This window comes from Gymnoscopelus braueri (assembly GCF_963280865.1).
Source record: "Gymnoscopelus braueri genome assembly, chromosome: 6".
NCBI classification, from domain to species: domain Eukaryota; kingdom Metazoa; phylum Chordata; class Actinopteri; order Myctophiformes; family Myctophidae; genus Gymnoscopelus; species Gymnoscopelus braueri.
In genome coordinates, this window is record NC_137607.1 from 29811300 (window position 1) to 29833538 (window position 22239).

A 22239-nucleotide genomic window follows, 5' to 3' on the forward strand; every position below is an offset into this window, starting at 1 on the left:
TTACAGCTACGGTAACTTGTTTTCTTAATAGAACCCTGAAGCAAAGTAATACAAATTATACCAAATGGATGAATACATTTCAACGTATACTATAGGGGAGGGGAAAACAAGTCAGTGGGTCTTGTACAAACATCAAATTTCAGCCACCATTTTTTTTTAAAGAAACCATTAATAGTTGTCAAACTTAAAAGCTGTGTTTGAAGGTATGACTGAGAGCACAAGTACTGAGTGAATGTTTTTCTTCTTCAGAGCAGTAGACCAACAAGTTTTAAAACAACACTTAATACAACAATCAACATGCCACAATATAATGCTATTTGGTTGCCTTTTGGTTTGCCATTATTCTGTTATCAACTCGCCTACTAGAAGAACTAGTGACTGTCGTGAAGAGGGATTAATATCAACAATGACCGTCGGACCGTCAAACACGAAACTATACTTTTAAAATGACAAAATGCATACGTTAAATAGATAGGTCACATGTTGCACGTTATGCATTTAATACGCTAACCCATATTTAATATATCACCAGAAAAAGAAGATATCATTAGGTTAATAATAATTAATAAAATTGCACAAATATGTCGGGTGTGTGACAATCGCACGTACAAACAAAAGTGAGTTACCGATGATCTTTCATTTTGGTGAAATAAGCTCTGCTCTATTGGATGCAGCTCACCAGAAAAAGGCAGTAAAAGTAGCTGGCTAGAAGAATAGAAGAAATCCACGGTGCCAGCCAGAAAGCTGTGGGCATATTATGCCAAATTAAGGACACAGTCATGGGCTGTTTGCAATGGCGCCTGTGCAAATTGAACTGCAAAGGAACCTGTGCACCTTCAGTGTAATCTTGCTTCAGCTATTTCAGCTATTCAGAAGGCGCTTGTGGAACACCCTGCTGATAACAGTATAACAACAATGACTGTTTTTGTTTTTTACATGGACCCTAATATTTCACTAATAATCAGAATGATGGCTCAGAAGAAATATTGTCCATGTAAATGCAGTCAATGGGACATAATACAAAGAAAACTAAAACACATTACTAAACACTAATGGTGTTGTGTTCTCCCCTGTTGTCAGGTCCTCCAGCTGGAGCTGGCCCAGGACCAGGCCACCGAGCTCTCTGTAACCATTATGAAGGTACCCTCCAACACGACTCACAACCACAAATTGACACCCTTTTAGGGGAATTGCTTTGTCAATTAACAGGTCAAGAACCCAAAGTGGGCCTCGTCATCTAGCCACAGCACTGACTAAGAATGACTCAGATAGGGGAGCCGTGTCTGCATAAACACATACGATACACTGTAGAGATTCGATTTCACAGAATTATGTTTGGAAATAACAAAAACAAGTCCTTAAAAATAACATTGGGAAGGGACATCCCTGTCTCTTGCCCAGCCTCATGACACCATGTTATTAATCTTGTCATGTGGCCTCCCACAATTTTAGGTTTCATGCCCTAGTTTAAGAAACGCCTCTGCGCACCGCTGTGCAAACCACAGACCCTGCTCTAGTACTCTGCGCCATTGTGCTCAAGATCTAGCTACTATGTCTGTAGTGAACAGCATTATTTATGACCAGATGTGAGTGCAGCACTGGATCTAATTATATAACATACATCAAAGGGCCTATTAAGCAATTTTCAACTATCACCATTTCTTTGTCAGTAGGGAGGGAGTAAATAAGTAGTAAAACCAACGGTTTTTCTGTAGTGTGAGGCGGCTTGATGTACAAGTACATCCCCCAGCCATGATGTACAAGTACACCCCCTGACGCTAGTATGTCGCAGGGACTTACCCCCAATCCAACCCTTGATGCCGAGTGCCAAGCAGGGAGTCATTTGGTTCCATTTTTATAGTCTTTAGTATGACCTTGCCCAGGGAATTGAACCGCGACCAATCTCAGGGCGGACACTCTAAAGGCGGTTACACACCGGCGAATATGCGAATATACGCAAAATTCAGACTCGTTCCGAATAATTAAAAGACGCTTTTTCGCTCCATGTAAGCTTGCATTGACTTCATAAGGTTTTTTAAAAAAAAACGTATTATTCGCATGAAAAAAATCGCCCCGGTGTGTAAGGACCTGAACCACAAGGCCACTGAGTTGGTATGGAGGGAGTAGTCATCAATAAGGCTTACTGTACTTGCATAACTTAGTAGTAGTAATATGTAATTTATGTGCTTAGCTCCATACTCCAGAGACTAATTGATGATAGTGGAGTATGGAAATACTACAAATTGAGATTGGCTATAGGCTGCGTTCGATTTCTAACCCCCACATCAAGCCGGTAGGCGTTGCCTAAACTCAGTCAGTTACTGTACAAAAGAGAGGCCTTTTAATGGGTACAATGGTTGGTGTTTCAATGGATTACATATACTGTATAACCAGAAATGAATGATTGTCCGCTTTACCAGTGTTGAAGTGTTCCTTCAAGTGTTTTCTGTTGTTTCAGGTTTTCATCCACTGTTTGGATGAGCTGAGCACCAAAACGGATGGAGATATTAACACATCTCAGTAAGTGTGTGTTATTATTCATTATTCAGTCATGGTAGGGTTTGTACACTGTAAAACCCTGAAGGTTAATTTAACTCATCAAATGGACCCTTTTGATTACATCTTTACACTCTCTGAGTTACAAATGGCTAAATTAACACTGATAATTTTACTGTTTACCTTGGTATTTAGTTCCATTGTAAATCTAGTGTATAAGTTGATCTACTGTCTACATGTGTTGTCAGTATGTCGGTGGACCTGGCCTCCCCAGATCTGTTCAGGGGTGTTCAGGAGGAGTTCAGCCCCACGCCGGTGAGCAAAGACAATTGTTTACTTATTTCTCGCTATCTGTTTGCGGTCCGACCCTCAAAATCCCACATTTGTCGGCTGGCAGCATCGAGAGTGAGCTTTCTTTCACGTGGTCTCCCTCACCCGCACACAAACAGACAAACTCAGGTCTCATTCATTCAAACCACCAGAGCGCTATCGTGCTGTTTCCTGGTCGTGGATAGGAAGCACATACGTCCTCATTTCCTGTAAGATGTGAGTGAATGAGGCTGAGCTAAGGGAAGGGGGTGGAGGAGATGGAGCAGGGCATAGAAGGTTTCTGGTAAAGGCAAATAGAGCGTGGTACAGACGGGGTTTCCCCTAACCCCTGCCGTCTAGCAGGGATGAGACAGCCAGGCCGTATTGAAGGCACTTGACCAGAGTTCACACTAGTGCCAGTCTCAATGTCCTGTTGGTATACACTGCTTATGGTACAGTTAATACTGGTCAATATGTGGTGCTCTCCAATGTCATGGCTGTGCTATAAGCAATATTACACGAGAGTGTGTTCTTTGCTGTGTTATTGCCATGACAATGATGCGGTTTAGTGTCGAGTTCCATTAGCATCACTGAAGTGGCAATAATAACACTAAAGAACACCTTCCATTGTAATATTGCCATTATACAACAGTTACCAATGAAAAGGTACTACAGGAACTACTCATTATAATGAACAATACTGTATGAAAAATTCAGATAACACATTGAACACATATTTATTCCACATATTTATTCCACATATTTATTCCATGTGTATTTCACCAATCGAGGGGGAAGTGAATCACCAAAGTGCTGCCCTTCCTAGCAATTTGACAGAAATGTTATATGTAATCATTCAGTTTTAAATCATGTGCAGGATCATTAAATCCGAACTGCGGCTAGATCAGAGTCTGGCTTGATAAGATCAGATGTTGAAATTTTGAGTCGTCTTATGAAGAGACTAGTGTATACCATAGCCTAATATTCTTTCAAGGCAACAGACTTGAATGTATCTATTATGAACACTGTAAGATACAGTAATTACATTAGCTATTTATGAGTATGCTTTTGAGTTATTACAGTAGCTTGTATTTAAGAGTATGCTTTGTGAATGTCTGCATCTGTGTCAGTCTGTTGGTTTGGGTCCATTTTTGACGTGTGTGTGTGTGTGTGTGTGTGTGTGTGTGTGTGTGTGTGTGTGTGTGCGTGTGTGTGTGTGTTTAGGAGCAGCGCCTGCTGATCACCCTCAGTAATTGTCAGTACCTGGACCGACACACCCTCCTCAACCTGGCCGAGCACTTTGAGAAACATGGTTTCACAGGCACAGAGAAGATAACACGGGTCAGTGTGGCATTCTAGTCTAGTACTCACATAACCACAGACATGACCATTTCATATTGTCCAACTTATGCTTAGAACAAGGATGGTCAAAGCCAAAAATACATATACTGTATATACAGTATATATTTAAAATAGCAGATATCACAATGCGATGCATAGCTATTTTAGCAATTTTTGTATGCCTCCATTGTACAACAAAGTATAATACAGGGTTAAAGGAGAGAGCCGGACCAAAATAGTATTGCATTTGATGTGCCCATAATCAGTCACCAACATACCTGACCTTTTTTCATAGAAGCCCCTGTTGTCCATTCTGCAGACCCTTCCCACAGCTAGAATGGAGCCTAGAGCATAAATCTAATTCGGTTATTATAGTAGCTCCAAACTTATAATTTTTTTCACGAATCGTCATTGTGCAGTGTTCTGGCACTCACACATGCACTGTTTGTCACTTGAGCTGCCGTTCCCACCGAACGGCTCTGATGCGTGAACTCTCGCGTCTCGCGAGATTTCGCGTGTAGCGCTCCCCCTCCCCTCATAAGTTACAGTGCATGTGTGAGTGCCAGGACACTACATGGAGACGATTCGTGAAAAAAAAGAAGAAGTTTGGAGCGACGAAAATAGCCGAATTAGATTTATGCTCTAGGCTCCATTCTAGCTGTGGGAGGGGTCTGCAGAATGGACAACAGGGGCTTCTATGAAAAGTCAACTGCATCAGGTATGTTGGTGACTGATTATGGGCACATCAAATGCAAAACTATTTTGGTCCGGCTCTCTCCTTAAGTGGTTAATCAGACTAATTGATTTAGTGGATTATAAAAAAATAAGTTTATAGAAGACATTTTCAAAAACGATATATATATAAAAAAAAGCTTTGTTTATTGTAATGCTACATTTACTGTGAAAATATTATGTTTTCAGATATTACTCAGCTGTTTTGTTGCTCATACGGTCTGTTTGAAGTGTGTTGATTGGTTACGGTGAATATTACTCACCAAAGTCATAGAAAACCATGCTCTCTCTCTGCAAGGCTTTCTCTTTTTAAAACGGCAACGGTCACCACAAGGGAAATGTCATTTCTCCACATTTTCTCCCTTTTCTTATCCACAGACATGAATGCACGCACACACACACACACACATAGTCACACACGCACGCACACACACGTACACAAAGATGATGACTAACGGCTGAATCACAAAGCAAGGTGAATGCGTTCAGTTGGACTTCCAGTAAAATCAATTTCAATGACACACTTTATTTGTATCTACCAAACATTGGTCATATCAGTTTTTATGTGGCACATTTCATATGCAGGGAAACTCATTGCATTCCAAGTATTATTAGCAACACTTTGACGTTTTTTATGTTTAATGTGATGTTGGTGATAAGGATTTGTCCTCATCACATCGGATTCGGCAGACTGTAAAACATTCCACCACCATGTAGAATGTTGGACATCATGTTTAACTTTTAGCAGCAGTTCAACAGTCAACACTCCATTTGCAAACACTGCTGTTTGTGATCAAACTAGACATTGTTGCCAACAACACCAACACCTGTAATTCTTCTAGCTTGAAGTTAAAAGCCAGAAGTTTGAAGACTTGAAGTTTGCTTTGCGTTCATACTGTACATGTGCTAAGAGTGTGATTTTGAGAGTTGTTTCCCCATGCAATGAAACACCTACTTCTGGTTCCTTGATCACATAACACAGATTCAACAGATAAAGATGCAGCAAGCGAACTGAAGCCGAGGTAGATACAGAAAATAAACATCAACATGGCAACCGCACAATACAGTACATGTGTCTTTGGGCTTTAATGGATGCATGTGGATGACATCAAACAATAAATAGGCTTGTCCATGTTTGGGAAAAAAGTGTTGTTACAGGTGCTATGCAACACAGTGCAGTTATAGATCATTTACAATAAAGGATAAAAATGCAATAATGTGATTAAATATGCGTTCTCAGGTCAGTATGAAGACGGTGAGGGAGCTGGACGCTAAGCTGTTTGACGCCTACATTGAGAGGAGGGCCGACCCCATCGCTGGCTCCCTGGAGCCAGGCATCTATGCCGGCTACTTTGACTGGAGGGACTGCCAGACGCCTACAGGTACACTTGTTCCACATGCACTCGCTACACAGTCTGGGTGGAAATATGTGGCTGAAGTACTTAACTGTGGTCTATGCCAGTGATTCTCAGCCTTTTACGCCATCACTCTGCTGGAGGCTAGCTGTGTGTGTGTGTGTGTGTGTGTGTGTGTGTGTGTGTGTGTGTGTGTGTGTGTGTGTGTGTGTGTGTGTGTGTGTGTGTGTGTGTGTGTGTGTGTGTGTGTGTGTGTGTGTGTGTGTGTGTGTGTGTGTGTGTGTGTGTGTGTGTGTGTCTGGAGCTTATCTTGCAAACCGCTTGACCGATCATTGTCAAATTTGTATGCACGATGCCAGTATGTAAGAAGGGCCCCCTCTTATTTCTTTTTTTCCGCATAATGTTTTTGAAATATTTAAAGGAGAATTCCGGACTAGCCTTTTTTTTTACCCTTATCTGATGTTATTATATCCTAGAACGAGTGGTACAGTAGAAAATAATGTTCATAACGCCATCCCGAGTCCACCGCATCTAAAAACTTTTTTTTTTGTAGATATCTGACATTCATATTGACAGATCCTGGCCTCTTGAAGTCTGAGATGCATTCCATTTGTACACTCTCAGAGTTACAGTTTCCCGTAACGGTCCATTCGGGCCCCTTTGTGGTCCCCAGACCCGACTTTGAGAACCTGTGCATTGTGTACAGGTTTGTCTGTGAAGAAATGCTCCTACTGTGGTTTGAGACTCCTTCACTAGTGCAACTCTCTTGCAAAGCTTGTACATTGCCTGCATGATAGTCATGGGCTCCGTTTGCATCTGGTTAAAACCAACATATTTCCACTTTCCCAATGTCACAGAGCTGACAAGCTAATTAAATGAGCTAATATGGCTCTTAAGGTGGACTGGTATTAAGGTTTTCTCTGGCATTTCCACTTTTGTGATGTATATCGGAAAAGGTCGACAACCCTGACACCAAAATATTGTATAGAACTGAACCATGAATTTTGTGCACCATTATACCCATAGTAGATTGGGATCCCAGATATAAAAATAATATCTATATTTAAAAAAAAAGCCTGCTCATAACATCCAACACTTGGATCACAGTGTGAGAGAATGTTTGATATAGTTTTGCTGTTGTTAAGGTTGGCCCCCTATTTATTTTAATTCATCAAATATTGGAGTATTGGATCAGGAATACAACAAAAAACAAAACATCTCAGTGAATTCAAGGCTTCATGGGGGGAGAAATTGATAGAAAAAAAAAGTCATTTTAAGGGTGAGCTATTCCTTTTAGGTGTCTTCATGGGGGGAGGAACTGATAGAAAAAATGTCATTTTGAGGGTGAGCTACTCCTTTTTAAGTGTCTTGCCGAGCGACGGCGAAATGAGGACCTTCTAATTCCCAGACGGCCCCCCTCTACCCACTCAGCTATGGCGGCCGCGGATGAGGGAATTGCCCCGTAACAACCACCAACTGTCCCCAGAAACTACAGCAAACTCAACCCTAAAAGTCCAGACAGACTGAACTGTACATTGTGTGTGTGTGTGTGTGTGTGTGTGTGTGTGTGTGTGTGTGTGTGTGTGTGTGTGTGTGTGTGTGTGTGTGTGTGTGTGTGTGTGTGTGTGTGTGTGTGTGTGTGTGTGTGTGGTGGTTCATGTCTTATGTAGAGTAGGCTACAGCTGTTTGAAGTCTTACTGTAAACACACCTACTGAAATGTACTTACTCAGACTTTCACATAAAACATGAGTCTTAATGGGTCTCACTGACATTCCCCTGGCCTTTCAACGCTGTGTTTAGTTTTTTTTGTTGTGGGTGTGCAGCGCTGTGCGTGTGATTGTGCATGCTCGTACCTATATTTGTGTGTGTGTGTTCATTTGATCGCCGGATGTGTGCCCCAAGCTCAGGTGAAACTCATGTGTATATTGTGGTTTACGTTTGCATACAGGATGTAAAGTGACATGCTTGTGTGTGTGTGTGTTAGTATATTATCAACTATGGTGGAGCCTATTATTGCAAGGCCTAACAAGGCACCATTGAGTGTGTGTGTAGTCTAGCAGCAGCATTGTGTGTATCTGTGTACATCCTCTTGTCGGGACTTCTTGTGAAAGAGGAACATTTTGGATTGATAAACCACTGTTCTAGGATATGATAGTTTCACTTGTTGTCCTCTGCCAGCGTGCATGTGAATAGTGTGTGTGTGGGGGGGGGATGCTGCCATTGCAGGACCAGCTTTGCAGAAGTAAAAAAAGATATTGCCTCTTAGGGTTCAGGGACCCTCACCATGAACTCCATGACCCTTGCCGGAAAAACCGACAACCTCTGATTAGAAACCACTCTTTCATTTTAAAAAGTGTTTTTTAATTCACTTTCATTGCTCTCAAAAAACAAGTTATTTTCCATTGTGCTTTCACACCTCCCTCTCTCAGGTGTGAGGAACTACTTAAAGGAAGCGCTGGTCAACATCATCACAGTTCACGCTGAGGTACGGCTCACCAGAAAACCACTACCTTATTTGTACACCCTAGTTCTCTGTCCTCGCTCCTCAGTGAAGCTTAACTCAAAACCTTTTGCTATATCGTTGCTGTCGGGTGGAAACCTTGAAGGTCCAAAACTTTTTTATTTTTTAATAATTATTTTTAAACATTTTTAAATTATGAAAATAGCCTCATCTTGTAGATCAGCTATTTTCACTACCTTTACACTTTTACTTTTACCTTTACACTTGCCCCAGCCCGTAGGAGTTTGTGCGATGATCAATATCTCCGTTATCATTCAACGAAGCATATATGAGGCATTACCTGTCATATTGGCTCTTACTCTCTCTCCACCCATCTCTCAGTTTCTCTACCGTTTTTTCCTCATTATCTCAATCTGCCCATCTTTTTCTGTACATCTCTGCATTTGTGTCTTTCTGACTGTCTGTCTGTTTTTCAGGTATTCACAGTGTCCAAGGAGCTAGTTCCCAGGGTTTTGTCCAAAATCGTCGAGTCTGTGGCGGAGGAATTGAGTCGCCTCATGCAGTGTGTATCCTCCTTCAGCAAAAACGGAGCCTTGCAGGTGTGCACACACATGCACACACACACACACGCACACGCACGCACGCACACACACACACACACACACACACACACGTGCATATTGTTGCAGCAGTTTGCCACTGTGAGTAATAGTAAGAAGACCCTTGGCTGTGAGACGTGAGGGGGATTTACCTTTTGTAAAAGGTTGTAATAATCAGTCAGGTTCTTATAATCAGCCAAAGTGACTAACAGCAAAGTGCCAAGGCTTCAACGTTGACTCCATCTGTCCTCTGTTCCCCCCCCCCTTCTCTTTTTGCACTTGTGCTCCTCAGGCCCGCCTTGAACTCTGTGCTCTGCGAGATGCCATATCTTCCTACCTTAATTCTGAAAGCAAGTAAGTGCTACTCATGCACACACACACACACACACACACACACACACACACACACACACACACACACACACACACACACACACACACACACACACACACACACACACACACACAATGATTTATGGCACTGCATGTCACACACATAAATCTTAAGCAGTCACACATCCCTCATGACAATCCCTATTTAGGTTATTTCGTGGCTATTGGAAAGGAAGTGAAAGCAACCTGGCTCTGTGGTTGTGTGTGTTTGCGTGTTCACGCACGCACGCACACACACACACACACATGCATGCACACACTTCTACATGTATCATGACTTCTTTCTGTGTATTTGGACCTACAGTGTATAGCTGTGAACATGTGTTGTGGATGCTTGCTTGATTTCCCTATGTGTCCCTATTTTAAGTAGATTTAACAGAGAGTGTCATGTTTTTTCCAGTGCCAGCTTCAAAATGGCTTTGGAGGCCCTTCCCCAGCTTCACAGTGGAGCAGACAAAAAGTGAGTCTTTGATAGTTGGACTGAGCATGCCTCGTATATGAAGCGATTTACGCACGTTTCATTCAATGTACGCAATTTATCTTCCAGTTTATATCCATGAGAGCGGTCGGACATTTTCCAACTACAAATTGCATCTGTCCTTCTGTCTCTCTGCCCCCCATCCCAGGTTACTGGAAGAACTGCTGAATAAGTTTAAGAGCAGCATGCAGTTACAGCTCACCTGTTTCCAGCCCTCCTCCGTCCTGCCCATCAAGAGATGAACCTGTTGTCTAATGCGTTCCCTCGTTCATGTGCAATGTATCAATGGACGTTCATCCAATCATTTCACTTTTACTCTAAGACAAATACTTACGGCTGACTTACAGTATACTTAGTTGTGCACGGGTGTCGCGCATCAAACATACGGTAGCTGATCTACAAGCTTACAACGCGTCACTCGCGTGCAACTAAGTATAAATCAGGCTTTTCTCACAACTCTATGCTATAAGAGCACCTATAAACATCTAATCACGTTGCCACTTTGAAGACACAAATTAGATCTCAGTGTTATTGGTCAGAACAGTCCCTAGGTGACAGATTCATGTTGATTATGCTAATGTCGGACCGCCTAAATGAGTAGCTAGGCTATGTCATGGTGACTGGTTCAGGGGAACTTGGACCATAGGCATTCATTTACAATGTGTAGTAGGCATCTCAGTCCATTCGTCTTAACTTTTACACTTGGGATTTGTTGTAGATTTCAAGGTGGTGCGGTTTTGTCCTTTGTCACCTCGATGGCCAAATAAACAAGATAGCCTAACATGGCAGGGATTGGATTGATCCGCTTCGTCTTTGGTAGCTTGTCACCCCATTGTCCTGACACTGCTGTCATTTCACACTCCTTCACTTGAGATAAATGTGTTTCACAGCTATTCAGTGATGACTGTTGTCTGGGTATGAATGATTAATATATATAGTAGTAATGTCTTCAGGGAGTATCGGGTCTGCAAACTAGCATGCACTGAGTATGAGGACACAAAATCTCACTCCATAAATACTTTATGTAAGAATAAATGATTATTCTTTAGGGAAAAAACTAAACAAAACTTAGATATCTGCATATATGACATGGACTGCATTCTGGTTTATAGAATACACTGATTCTGAATTATAGAATTGTATTAATTAGTATTATAGAATCCATCTGTGCCCCAAAATCCTTTACAACTGGACATAGTACGAAGCAGAATAATATCAGAGTTTCCATTGAGAAAGACAAACGTATGAATTGACATGCAAGTCAAAATACCATATGCAACTAAAGTTGCATATGAGTATTAATGCAAAGTGTTCAACAGCTGCTATCTACGTGTATTACTGTGAGACACCCCTCCCTCACCCTAACCACCACACACAAATCCAACTCCAAGCTTACTCTGGCAGTCCTGAAACGTGTCTGCACATAACCGCCAGTGCACGGTTATAGTAGTCGTAAGCTGAGATACATATAGCCCTCAAAGTGCATAAGAGTGACTGCAATGCTGCAAAAACGGAAACATCGTTCTAATGTCGACTGTGTGGGCATTTGTCATCTCCATCTTCCCCAGGTCCTTAAACTACAGCAAGAATGACCTCTTTCATGCAGACTTACAGTAAAACGTGTGTGTCTGTCTGTCCATGCAACAAGGGCAGGTTTACCACAAGCCATTCATCTCTGAAGATCCTGCCCATCGGTTCATGCAGCATAGACACACACAAACTGGTCTTCTGGGAGTAGAATGAGTGAGTAGTGTACAGATTGTGGCCGAGGGTGGGGTGGGTGAACGGCCGTATCGGGTGGGGTATGTCAGGGCGGAGAAGACGGTTATGCTACAAAAATGCCACAAAATTCTCAAACCTCATTCCTGGCAACCAGGACAAGGTGTAAGACCTAGTGATACGTTTGTGGGCGTCACGTCAAGAAAGAAAGCCAGCGGGACGGTTGTGGTGAGCGAGTCTGGTCGTCTCTCAGACGTAGCAGACAGGAGGAAGAGACCACACCCCTAGCTCACATGAGAAAGAGCAGCATCTGGCACTCACTGACTGAAAAAAAACAACCATAAAACAAGTGATTGTCAGTTCCCCATTATAATTTAAGACCTAGATTGTGTTGACAATGTCTCCTAAACAACCTCTGCTGGTACAGTATTGACAAATCAGTATTTCTTTGGTGTCACGATTTCCCAGACAGGGGGAAAAGCTGTGCATGGCGGATTCAATTTGTTTTGATTCTCTGTTCTAAACTTAGCTCGCTGTCCACCCACGTTATTCATTCACAAAAGCAGGTTCAAAGCCTGAGGTCTCATCCGTCCTCTGACGGTTCTGTTTACAGTAACGGAGGTGAAGAGGGGAGTTTTTCACCAGAACTCTGTTCCATTCAGGAGACAAGGCGACAGGCCCCAGAAAAACATGTTCACTTTGATCTGGCTTTAATCAGGGCAATGTGATTTCTGTGAAATATGAGGACATAGCATAGCTTATGTTTGGATGGTAGAGAGTTCAACATCTTTAAGTTTGCTGAGTTGAAGTGTGCTAGAAAAAGTATTTCATTGTGCAAGTTGGATGTCTACGCATTAACTAGAGGCCACCAAACAAACAACCCCACAGCAGTAAATTGTGTATTATCATGTCTTTAATTTCAGGCTCTGCCTAAACATTTCTTCTAATACCCCTGCCCTTTATATTTAAATCAGTGAGACTAATAGTTGGTACACACTACACAGCTGGCCAAATTGGACTTAACCACATAAACCCTCACGTCCCTATTCTGGGGCAAACATTCAGCGAAAATGGCAGATCTACAAGCTCACAACGTGTCACAAACAGTCACATTTTGAGCTTTGTAGATCGACTATTTTCTGCGAAGATATTTGGTGTAGAGGAAATGGAAGGGTGCGGACCAAGTAGTACAGTATAGAGCCCTGGGGGACCTTGGTCAACTACTGTAAGCATAACTTGACAACCTTTGAAACCTGTGTTGCAAACAGACTGTGCATGATGGTTTGCACTACTACAGTACTATGACTACTACTAGAAATGTACAGTACACAACCATATACAATTTAGGCATTTAGTAGACACTCTTCATCCAGAATGATTTACAGTAAGCAATCCCTGGGAAGTGATGTCATCATTCTTGTTCATGCATTTAGACTTTTTACTATTTTTCCATGGAAGTGTAACTGTTATCTAGTGTGTGTGTGTGTGTGTGTGTGTGTGTGTGTGTGTGTGTGTGTAAGCAGAAGCCAGGAAGGTGTTCTCTGGCACAGGGCGGAAAGTGTAGCTTACGTCTTTCTTCCTCCCTCTCTCCTCCCCTCGTGATGTCATTCACATTGTTTATGATAATGATGTTTTTGATTAACCACCATCATCCTGTATTGCAAACATACTTCCTGCACACACACACACACACACACACACACACACACACACACACACACACACACACACACGTGTGCGCACACACACACACACACACACACACACACACGTGCGCACACGCACACACAGATAATACACTATGCTTGTAAAGTTCACATATACACATTGATTACACACAAATGAAAATCCTTATTTAGGCTTAAGCCATTTATTTATTGTTTAGAACAGTAGCCTACTGTACAATGCAATTGAGAGGGATGAAAGCATACAAAAATATGACACCTGAAAAGTTAAACGATAGATTATACAGTATGTTCATACATCATGGGTTAAGTGGACGAAGCTTATCTAAGGTGTGACGTCTCAAACCGTTTCTCATCCAATGACACCCAAGTAGAATCTCTGCTATCATAATTTAAACAGTAAATTGTGTTGATAGTGTCTCCAAAGACTAGAAAAAGGTGTCTTAAACGTAAAAGTATTTACAGAAAAAGTGGTTATTCTGGAAAAACTAAATAAAAAACACAAATAGTTGCCCGCACAAGCCTTTATAGTAATACAGTACAATCATCACAGCTGTCAGTATTACAAATCCTGAGATCCTGAAAACCTTTATGGTAGAAAAATGGCCACTCTTGTTTTAGTCACACACACACACACACACACACACACACACACACACACACACACACACACACACACACACACACACACTCCACAAACATTTTGCTTCTCAACCAGTAAATCTGTTTTAGCCATTTACACCCTGGTGTCATTATGTCATTATAAAAAGTAAAAAATATATATATATCATTATAAAAAGTTATACAAATTTGCAAAAATGTTCAGACTACTTTCACTATTCATCGTACACTGAAGTTTATATAACACTTAAGTGGTAGAATTATACACATTGTCCAATATCAGTCTCAGTACAGTTTGGTTTCGCCCTTATAGTCTCATGGACCGAGCTGTGAAGGCTTCGGTCTAGTTTTTGATCCAGTGAACAATCTCCCCTTCATCCTCTCCTTTCAAGTCCTACACACGGGACCCCCTACACGCATCCTTCCCATGATACACCACTGAGGTCATTCCTGCAGGTTACTGCTGTGGTGGTGTGTGATGACCCTCTGGTAGTCCTCGGAGGGGCTCATGTGGTCCGTGACCCCCGGGTGGTCGTAGCTGCGGTAGTAGTGGCCACCAGACTGCGGGGTGTAGTACAAGAGCTGCCTGGCAATCATGGGTTCCACCTGTGAGAGTGGAGGAGATCAATGCTCAGTCTAGAAAGGTATTTATCAAACTGTACCCCTATATACGCTGAAAGGCTTCATCAAGATTTTATCACTTCATGTCACTTTTAAGATCGTCGCTTCACAGCAGCCAGTTTGGGGTTGCCATTGTTGTTGTTTCTCATACATATACACGCATGCAAGCACGCGCACATAAATGCACACACGTGAAAAAAACCAACCAATTTGTCTCTTCAAATAACGTCTCTGTCGGGTGGAAACTTCACATGTCCAAAACTGTTACATTTCAGGATTCAAATTCATAAGTAGCAAAAGTAGCAGATCTACAAGCTCAAAGCGCATCGCTTGTGGATCTGGAACTTTTGCTTTTGTGTGACGCTGTAGTATGATCAAGTAGGGCGTTAATTTATGGAAAAACACAAAAAGTTAGAATATGGAGATAAGAGGTTTCTGCCCGACACCAACGGTAAGTACTGTGGTTGTGGAGGAACTGAAAGTGGAGGATAGGGTGCAGCGTTTTCATGGTAGTCAGACATGAGGAGCAGTAATGAGTGGAAGGACAGTTACCTGGACAGTGAGGGTCCTTCTTTGTCGTTGGGGGTCCATAAACTCTTCTCCAAAACTCAGCAGTACCTGGAAACGAGGCAGCGGTCGGCCGTGGAGCCCATAGCCCTGTATCTCTGATAGGAGAGTCATAAATAAGGGTTAAGTCAGATGTAGGAGAGCAATAAACAAGGTTACATGTAGGTGCTGCAACTAACTATAGATTATTTTCTAATAGCGATTATTCCATCGATTACCTTTTCGAATAATCGAGAAGCTGTTTTTTTAAATATATTTTGAAATTACGAAAAATTGTGAAAATAGCATTACAAGCTTACAACACGTCACATTGCACATTTTTTAAATCATTTTAAAGATTTTCACCTATAGGCCTAATGAAATGCCCAAAATAGGTTTTATTATTTCATTAAATTATTGTTGTTGCAACCCTATTTATAGTCAGATGCACCATCGCCCAAAGGGGTCTGGGGTTTGACATACGTGAGACGTTTTGGCCAAAAATAGGTCATTTGACAGAAATTCCTGTGAATTTGATGTGACTTTTTGAGATAATGTGACTGGAAAGTCCTGGTCATGTAGTCTATGCAAAGCAGCACCATTAGCTGTCAGCGTCACACAGCTGTGGTTCTGGCAGGTGGGCGGGGATGAGGTGGCAGCACTAGGAACACGTGACTGTTTACTCAACATGGGAACAGGGAACTAACTCGACTCTGAATAGGGTCGAACGGTGCTTGTCAAAGTGGGGTCCGGGGACCCCCAGGGGCTCTTGGGGGGGATTCCATGGGGGTCCCCAGCTAAATTATTTAGTATGGCATCCAAACCACTTTAATCCTATATGCATCGGCTATTTGAAAAAATAAATCCAATCGACATGCTCGTGACATCGTGAAATATTGTGAGCTTGTAGATCTTCTATTTTCAAAACATCTTGACATTTTCTTTTTAAATATTTGTTTTCATATTCTTGTACATTGGGTCGGATTCAAACTGGGGCGAGCAGCGTGTGGTATGCGCTGTGACCGTTAGGGGCTCCCTGCCCAAAAACTATTGTTATTTAGTCAGAATTGATAGTGTACAAATTCAATTGAAGCATTGCATATTGTATCACAAGCTTGAATTGAAGTGAATTCATAGGTACATATACTTACACACTTACATAATATACATGCAACCATCTATACTGGACATAATTATATATACATACTGTACACATGCTGCCTAAACGATCAGTTACTGCCCAAGTCACCATGTGTCTTACCTGTTAAATAGTCCTGTGTGTGGAGGAGTTTACTGGTCACCTCCCTCTCCAGCTTGCTAGGTTTGTCTCCATAAGGGGACAGGCCTCCCTGCCAGTACACCCTCTCCAGGCACTGCCTGCGGGCATAGAGGCCGTCTGGGCCCATCCATAGTCGCACGCCCCTCTCCAGGGCAGACGGCGGGCTCGGGGAACAATCCTCCGCCCTCCTCTGAGCCGAGAGGCTCTCCACAGGCAGGGGGATGAGCTCCGGACTCCCCGGACTGAGGTAAGGCTTGTCCTCGGCAGGGCACGGAGCGATGTGACAGCCCTCTGGGCTGGAGGTGGTCACCTCTCGTATCAGGGTGTCGCCGAAGTACACCGACACATGCAGGCGGAAGTCTGAGTGAAGGAGAGAGAAACCACATGTGGGGTTCATAAGGAGCGTGAAGTGAAAGTGTCTGTGTGTGTCTGTCTGTCTGTGTGTGTGGGTGTGTGTGTGTGTATTTGTGTACCTGATAGTGTGTCTGCTGGTCTCATGCTGTTGTCCAGTGTGTAAGGAGAGGGCTGCGAATCTGGTGAGCTGTAAGAGTAGGAGAAGGTGCCTTTGAACTGGTACCCTGCATGAGCAGAGAGACGGACAGAGAGAGAGAGACAGAGGCTCAACACAGGCCAAACTCAGAGGAGATTCACGTTTCACATGCTAAACATCACATACATCCACACCAAGAGTTATATTTACTTACATATTCACTTACGTCTGTTGGTTCTGCACTTGATTTTTTTCTATCTGCACCAAATCTCTTCACCAAAAATAGCCGATTGAGCTTGTAGATCTGCTAATTTTGGTGAAAAGATTTGGTGTAGATAGAAAAAAACGGCTACTACTACAATGCTCATGCAGAAACGCATATGCAAAAGACACAAGAGAAACTTAATTTTAACACAAGTGCAACACCTCTGCAACTGCAAATCCTGAGTGCCAATTTAACTCGGAGTTACAGGTGCATTTTGCAAACCACTGGACCCATCAGCATCAAATGTTTTTCACATGCATGTTTCATACGTTTTGAAATATATAACTTTTAAAACCTTTAATTTGATAAAGGAAGTCAATAGAGATAAATTGGGCTGAAACTTTGCCCATATGGATATGACTGACGTCCTAGCACTGATGACATTCATGTTCCACACGATCCACAGGGAAGCCAGAAGAAATGAACACAGGCGTTTTACAGTGCAGACGTACAGACAGCTTGTATGATGATAAAACCTCTACTGATGCAGCAATTATATATTCAGTGGTGGCAGTACATTTACTAAAGTCCTGTACCATTATTCAATACTTTCTACTTTATACTCCACTACATCTCAGAGGCATTTATTGTACGTTTCACTCCACTTCTATTATTTGAAAACTTTAGTTACAAGTTACTTTGTCATTTTTTTTTTTATATTATAAAACATACATTACCCACTTAAGCCCCATTTTATACTTCGGCTATTCGAAAACAGCTGTTCTACAAGCTCTGCATCGCGTCACGATCGAAAGATTTTAAACACAAATCGGAGTACTTCTTCCACCACTGTACAGTATATATAATATATATATGAATGCTCTCCATAACTGATAGGGTCAGCAGCACCGTACCATTCTCAATGGATGGGCCTTGCCACGACAGGCTTCGAGGCGGGTAGGGACACTGGGCGAAGGGGCTCTCTGGCAGGGAGGCCTGCTCTGGGAAATAGTCTCTCCACACATCTGGAGTGGGCATGTACCCCGGCACCTACAGACGGTGAGAGAGAGAGAGAGTGGGGTTAAACATGGTGTTAAACGTGGTGTTAACACAGATGATCATATTATTTATACAGCATGACAGGGGAAGCAGTGTGTAACCTGTGACCTTCTCCCTATACTCTTGGCATTTGGTGTATCTGCATATCATGCATGCTCATCTGACCTTTTCTCACACATCCAACCTTCATGTGGCTTCTCGTTCTCACACACATACTGTATTACCGTACACACACACACGCACACCCACTAGGGCTGGGCAATTCACTGAAAATGTATAGAAACCAATATTTAGGTAATAATATAACCAATAACCAACTTAAACTTGCTCAAGATTGTCAATCGAATAATCGAGAAGCCGTTTTCTTTTAATATACTGTATATTTTTCAAATTACTTATAAATTAACGAATCAACAACCAAAAATGTTATTATATATAAATATTATATATTTTTTTTCGATTAATCTGATAAACCACTGTATTATACTTTGTTGTTGCACAATGGTGGCGTACAAAATAGCTAAAATAGAAGATCTACAAACTCACATGTCACATCACGACGCTGTGAGCTTGTAGATTTGCTGTTTTCCCAATTTTTTTTAAAGAAATGTTCATTAATCATTATCGAGGCAAACGTCTGAAATAATTGTGATATTGATTTGAAGTCATTTCACCCAGCCCTACACACACCACACACAACATTACAGGAGAATTACCTGAGTCTGCACAGCAGAGTAAGAGGGATGCATGGCAGGATAGCTCATTGGACTCAATGGACTGTCCTCTTGTCTGGGTCCTACATTGCAAAGCACAAGTTCATTAGACTGACATGAACATTCACATAGGCAACATCATAAGAAGCACAACCTAAATATACTGTTTGTTTGTGACTATTTGGTAGTCTGGCGGTCTCTTCGCCTGACAACTTCGATAAGAGGCTGTTTCTATTTACAGTCAGCTCACTGACCCTTGTCAAAACCCACTGGTGCAAGAACATTATCATTAACGACTACTGGTAGTGATGCAAGATAATACAGCAACAACAACAACAAAACAATGTTTAAAAAGTAGTCCTACATAAAACCTTTGTTTTGGCCACATCCAAGCGGTTAAAAGTTATTTATTCATCAGTTTTTAAGTGATTTGAAAATAGCATGTAGGCTAACAATGTGCATCTGTTATGTTATTTAGTTTCTGTGTAGTAGAGCAGTTCTCAACCTTTTCAGGCCGTGACCCCCAAAATAATCATATTTTAACTGGGGACTCCCCCCCCCATCCTGACAAGCACTTGGAATTGTAGGGGTTGAGTCATTACATTTAGTTTGACTCGGTTCCACAGATAAATATTGTGAAAATAGCCAATCTAGAAGCTCACATGCCTCACAACGTGAGGCGTAGATCAGCTATTTTCACAATTTTTGCCTCTTTCTTATATTATTTAACAATTTTGCCAATGTTTGACCAGTTTTTATAGTATTGTTTACCTTTGATGCAGTAATGGTCTCTTTTCATTTCATTTTATTTTTTAAATATTTTTAAAAATTAAAAGTCCTTAAATTGTCACTTCACTATCATCTGGGGACCCCCAAAATAATCATGTGGAGACCAACAGGTTGAGAACCACTGTGGTACAGTACAGTATGTCTAACATGAGGTGTGCCTGTGACTAACTTTTCTTTAACCCCTCTGGGATGACTCTGTAAACTTTATACGGGTCCGAGATGTCCAGTTGGCTCCGCTCCACCATCTCCTCAAAGTCATTGCTTTTGTTGAGGGCACACCGTAGGCGTGTCTTCCAGGTCGGCGGGTCCGGCTTATCGATGCCTTCTCGAAACTTGCCTTTAAACAGAGCCCAGGCCTGCAGAAAAGACGTCGGTATCAAGTTAAAACACTGGTTCTCTAATCTGGTTTCAGGGACCAGGACCAGCTATTAGGAGTCCAAATGGACCCTTAGGGGTCTGTAACTCCAAATGTTTCCATTTGTACACACTCAGAGTTAAGTATGGTCTTACAGTGTAGACTGGGGTTCCAGTTTAGTTCAGTGATTCTTAACTATTTCAATTTCAAGGACCCCCCCAGTTTGATATGCATTAGCCTAGGTCCCCCATTAGTTACAGGTTTTGGTTAGTTTTTTTTGCTCTGGGACCCTAAAATCCTTGGTTACCCGTAAGGATCAAGTATAAGAGTTACAGACCTGAAAGGGTCCATTTGGTTCTATTTGTACACTCTCAGAGTTAAATTTGCTCAAGAATTACAGACCAGTAAGGGTCCATTCCAAAGACTGTCATACATTTCTTTTTTCCCCGATTCTGACATGTCTGAAGAATCATAAAATAAATATGAGTATGACAGTCTTGATCCTAGACTATAGGTCCATTTGGACCCCTGGTGGTCCGTGGACCCGACGTTGAGAAACAGTGAGTTATAAAGGTCGTGCATTCATTCAGTGAGTAACTTGTCGGTCTTGTGCGCTCTGCGTCCCGGACGCATCCCCTAAATTTACCTTGAAAAGCGCGGCATCCTCGTCGCGGTTGTAATCCTGCTTCCCGGCGTGTTTCCATGGTATCCTGAAGATGCTGTGGTCGTCATTCTCCCACACCAGACCGGGGTACTTCCCACTGTCCACCGACTCTATGAGCCAGCACCGCAGCTTACCGTTCCCACTGCTCCCACCAGAAGAACCCCCGTAATCCGAGTCCGAGTGCATGTTCTCTGGATCCACACAGAGATGTCCTGTTGTTGTCACTTTGTTGCTCTAAATTAAAAACAATAGTACCGGGTTGTTGGCTGTTTTACCCTGTAGGCTACGAGTGGAGTGACACAACGCCGTGCCGTGCCTTGGTCTCGGTGTTTCCGAGGAGGTTATATGAAATTGTCTCTTCTCTTCTTACCTCTGAAACTCGAAACCTGTCAACTTTTGTGATCAGTCTCAGAACTTATGACAGAAGCTTTATCAATACGGCGGGCCACTTAAATCATCTCCGCCGCGGCGGGGGCGGAGACTACTGCGCCAAGGCACCTGCTGCCATGTGCCATTCTGATGATCTGATGGGGAAACCCTCATCAGCGTCAGCCGGCGGCCACACGTAGTGTTAACACCCGCACACGTGGAAAATAAATGTAGACGGTGTGTTCAACGCAGAGGGAGACGAAAACAATTCTTTGAAATGGCAAATGGTTGAAAACTTGAAATAACAAAACCTTCATGTCAATAGACGTTTTTATTAAATAAATCATACAATACACACACACATACACACCTCATAAGTTATAGCCCACTTCGGATAGTAGGCTAGCTATACACTGTGTGAGCACCCCATGGGAATTGGTTGCACACCGACTCATTCAGTGGTTGATATTAGTTAATTAGTCTTCTGTTTATAGCTTTGTGTCGACGGTTTCTCTCAGTGCTTTGTTATGTGTAGGCCTACTACTGGACATCCAATAGCCTATAGCCTAACCAAAAGCGACACATTTATGACATATTCTAAATGCTTCTTATTGTTGAATGTTTCAGATTCGACCAATAGTTGAATTTAATAATAATAATAATAGTAGGCTAATACAACCAATTTATATAGGCCAGTGCTTTTCTAGGTAGGCCTACTCAAAGTTGCTTTACAAAATAAAACAAAGAGAAATAAATAACTAGTTAAAGAGGCTAAAAACCAAGCAAACAAAAACATACGATTTATTTAAAACATTATGATGAGCCTGTATGTCTACTGTGCAGAGCAATTCCAATAGACATACGTTTAGCATGACAGAACAACACAATAAGTTACCCATGGTAGTAATATGCAGTGCGGTGTGGGTTATTATTAGCCTATATAAATGTGCATGTGTAGA

General features: G+C 42.1%; 2 protein-coding genes across 7 annotated transcripts in view; one reads left to right on the plus strand and one right to left on the minus strand.

Moving 5' to 3' along the window:
- The window catches only part of exoc2 (exocyst complex component 2), a 55356-nt gene extending 44394 nt beyond the window's left edge, over positions 1 to 10962 (plus strand). For all 6 annotated transcript variants that reach the window (XM_080430028.1, XM_080430026.1, XM_080430025.1 and 3 more), the window contains exons 19-28: positions 1081 to 1140; positions 2459 to 2520; positions 2745 to 2811; positions 4030 to 4146; positions 6119 to 6260; positions 8664 to 8719; positions 9172 to 9294; positions 9587 to 9648; positions 10088 to 10147; positions 10314 to 10962. In XM_080430028.1, the coding sequence (XP_080286154.1) occupies positions 1081 to 1140; positions 2459 to 2520; positions 2745 to 2811; positions 4030 to 4146; positions 6119 to 6260; positions 8664 to 8719; positions 9172 to 9294; positions 9587 to 9648; positions 10088 to 10147; positions 10314 to 10407 (843 nt within the window). In that variant the 3' untranslated portion in view covers positions 10408 to 10962. The remainder of the gene's footprint in view (positions 1 to 1080; positions 1141 to 2458; positions 2521 to 2744; positions 2812 to 4029; positions 4147 to 6118; positions 6261 to 8663; positions 8720 to 9171; positions 9295 to 9586; positions 9649 to 10087; positions 10148 to 10313) is intronic.
- Positions 10963 to 14193: 3231 nt separating this feature from the next.
- On the minus strand, positions 14194 to 21304 carry LOC308086488 (interferon regulatory factor 4-like). Its single transcript, XM_080430036.1, has 8 exons — positions 20894 to 21304; positions 20062 to 20248; positions 19107 to 19186; positions 18246 to 18381; positions 17110 to 17214; positions 16619 to 16996; positions 15364 to 15476; positions 14194 to 14796 (listed from the first exon to the last, which is right to left on the minus strand). Exons 1-8 carry the CDS (start codon positions 21095 to 21097, stop codon positions 14635 to 14637), a joined length of 1365 nt encoding a protein of 454 aa, XP_080286162.1. The 5' UTR covers positions 21098 to 21304; the 3' UTR covers positions 14194 to 14634.
- Between the last annotated feature and the right edge of the window lie 935 nt (positions 21305 to 22239).

Coding starts and splice junctions, on each gene's coding strand:
- LOC308086488 (XM_080430036.1), bottom strand. CDS start 21,097: ATGCACTCGGACTCGGATTACGGGGGTTCTTCTGGTGGGAGCAGTGGG. Junction 17,215..18,245: donor AGGCCCATCCATTGAGAATG/GTACGGTGCTGC, acceptor CTGCTCATGCAG/GGTACCAGTTCAAAGGCACC. Junction 16,997..17,109: donor ACCAGCAGACACACTATCAG/GTACACAAATAC, acceptor TCCTTCACTCAG/ACTTCCGCCTGCATGTGTCG.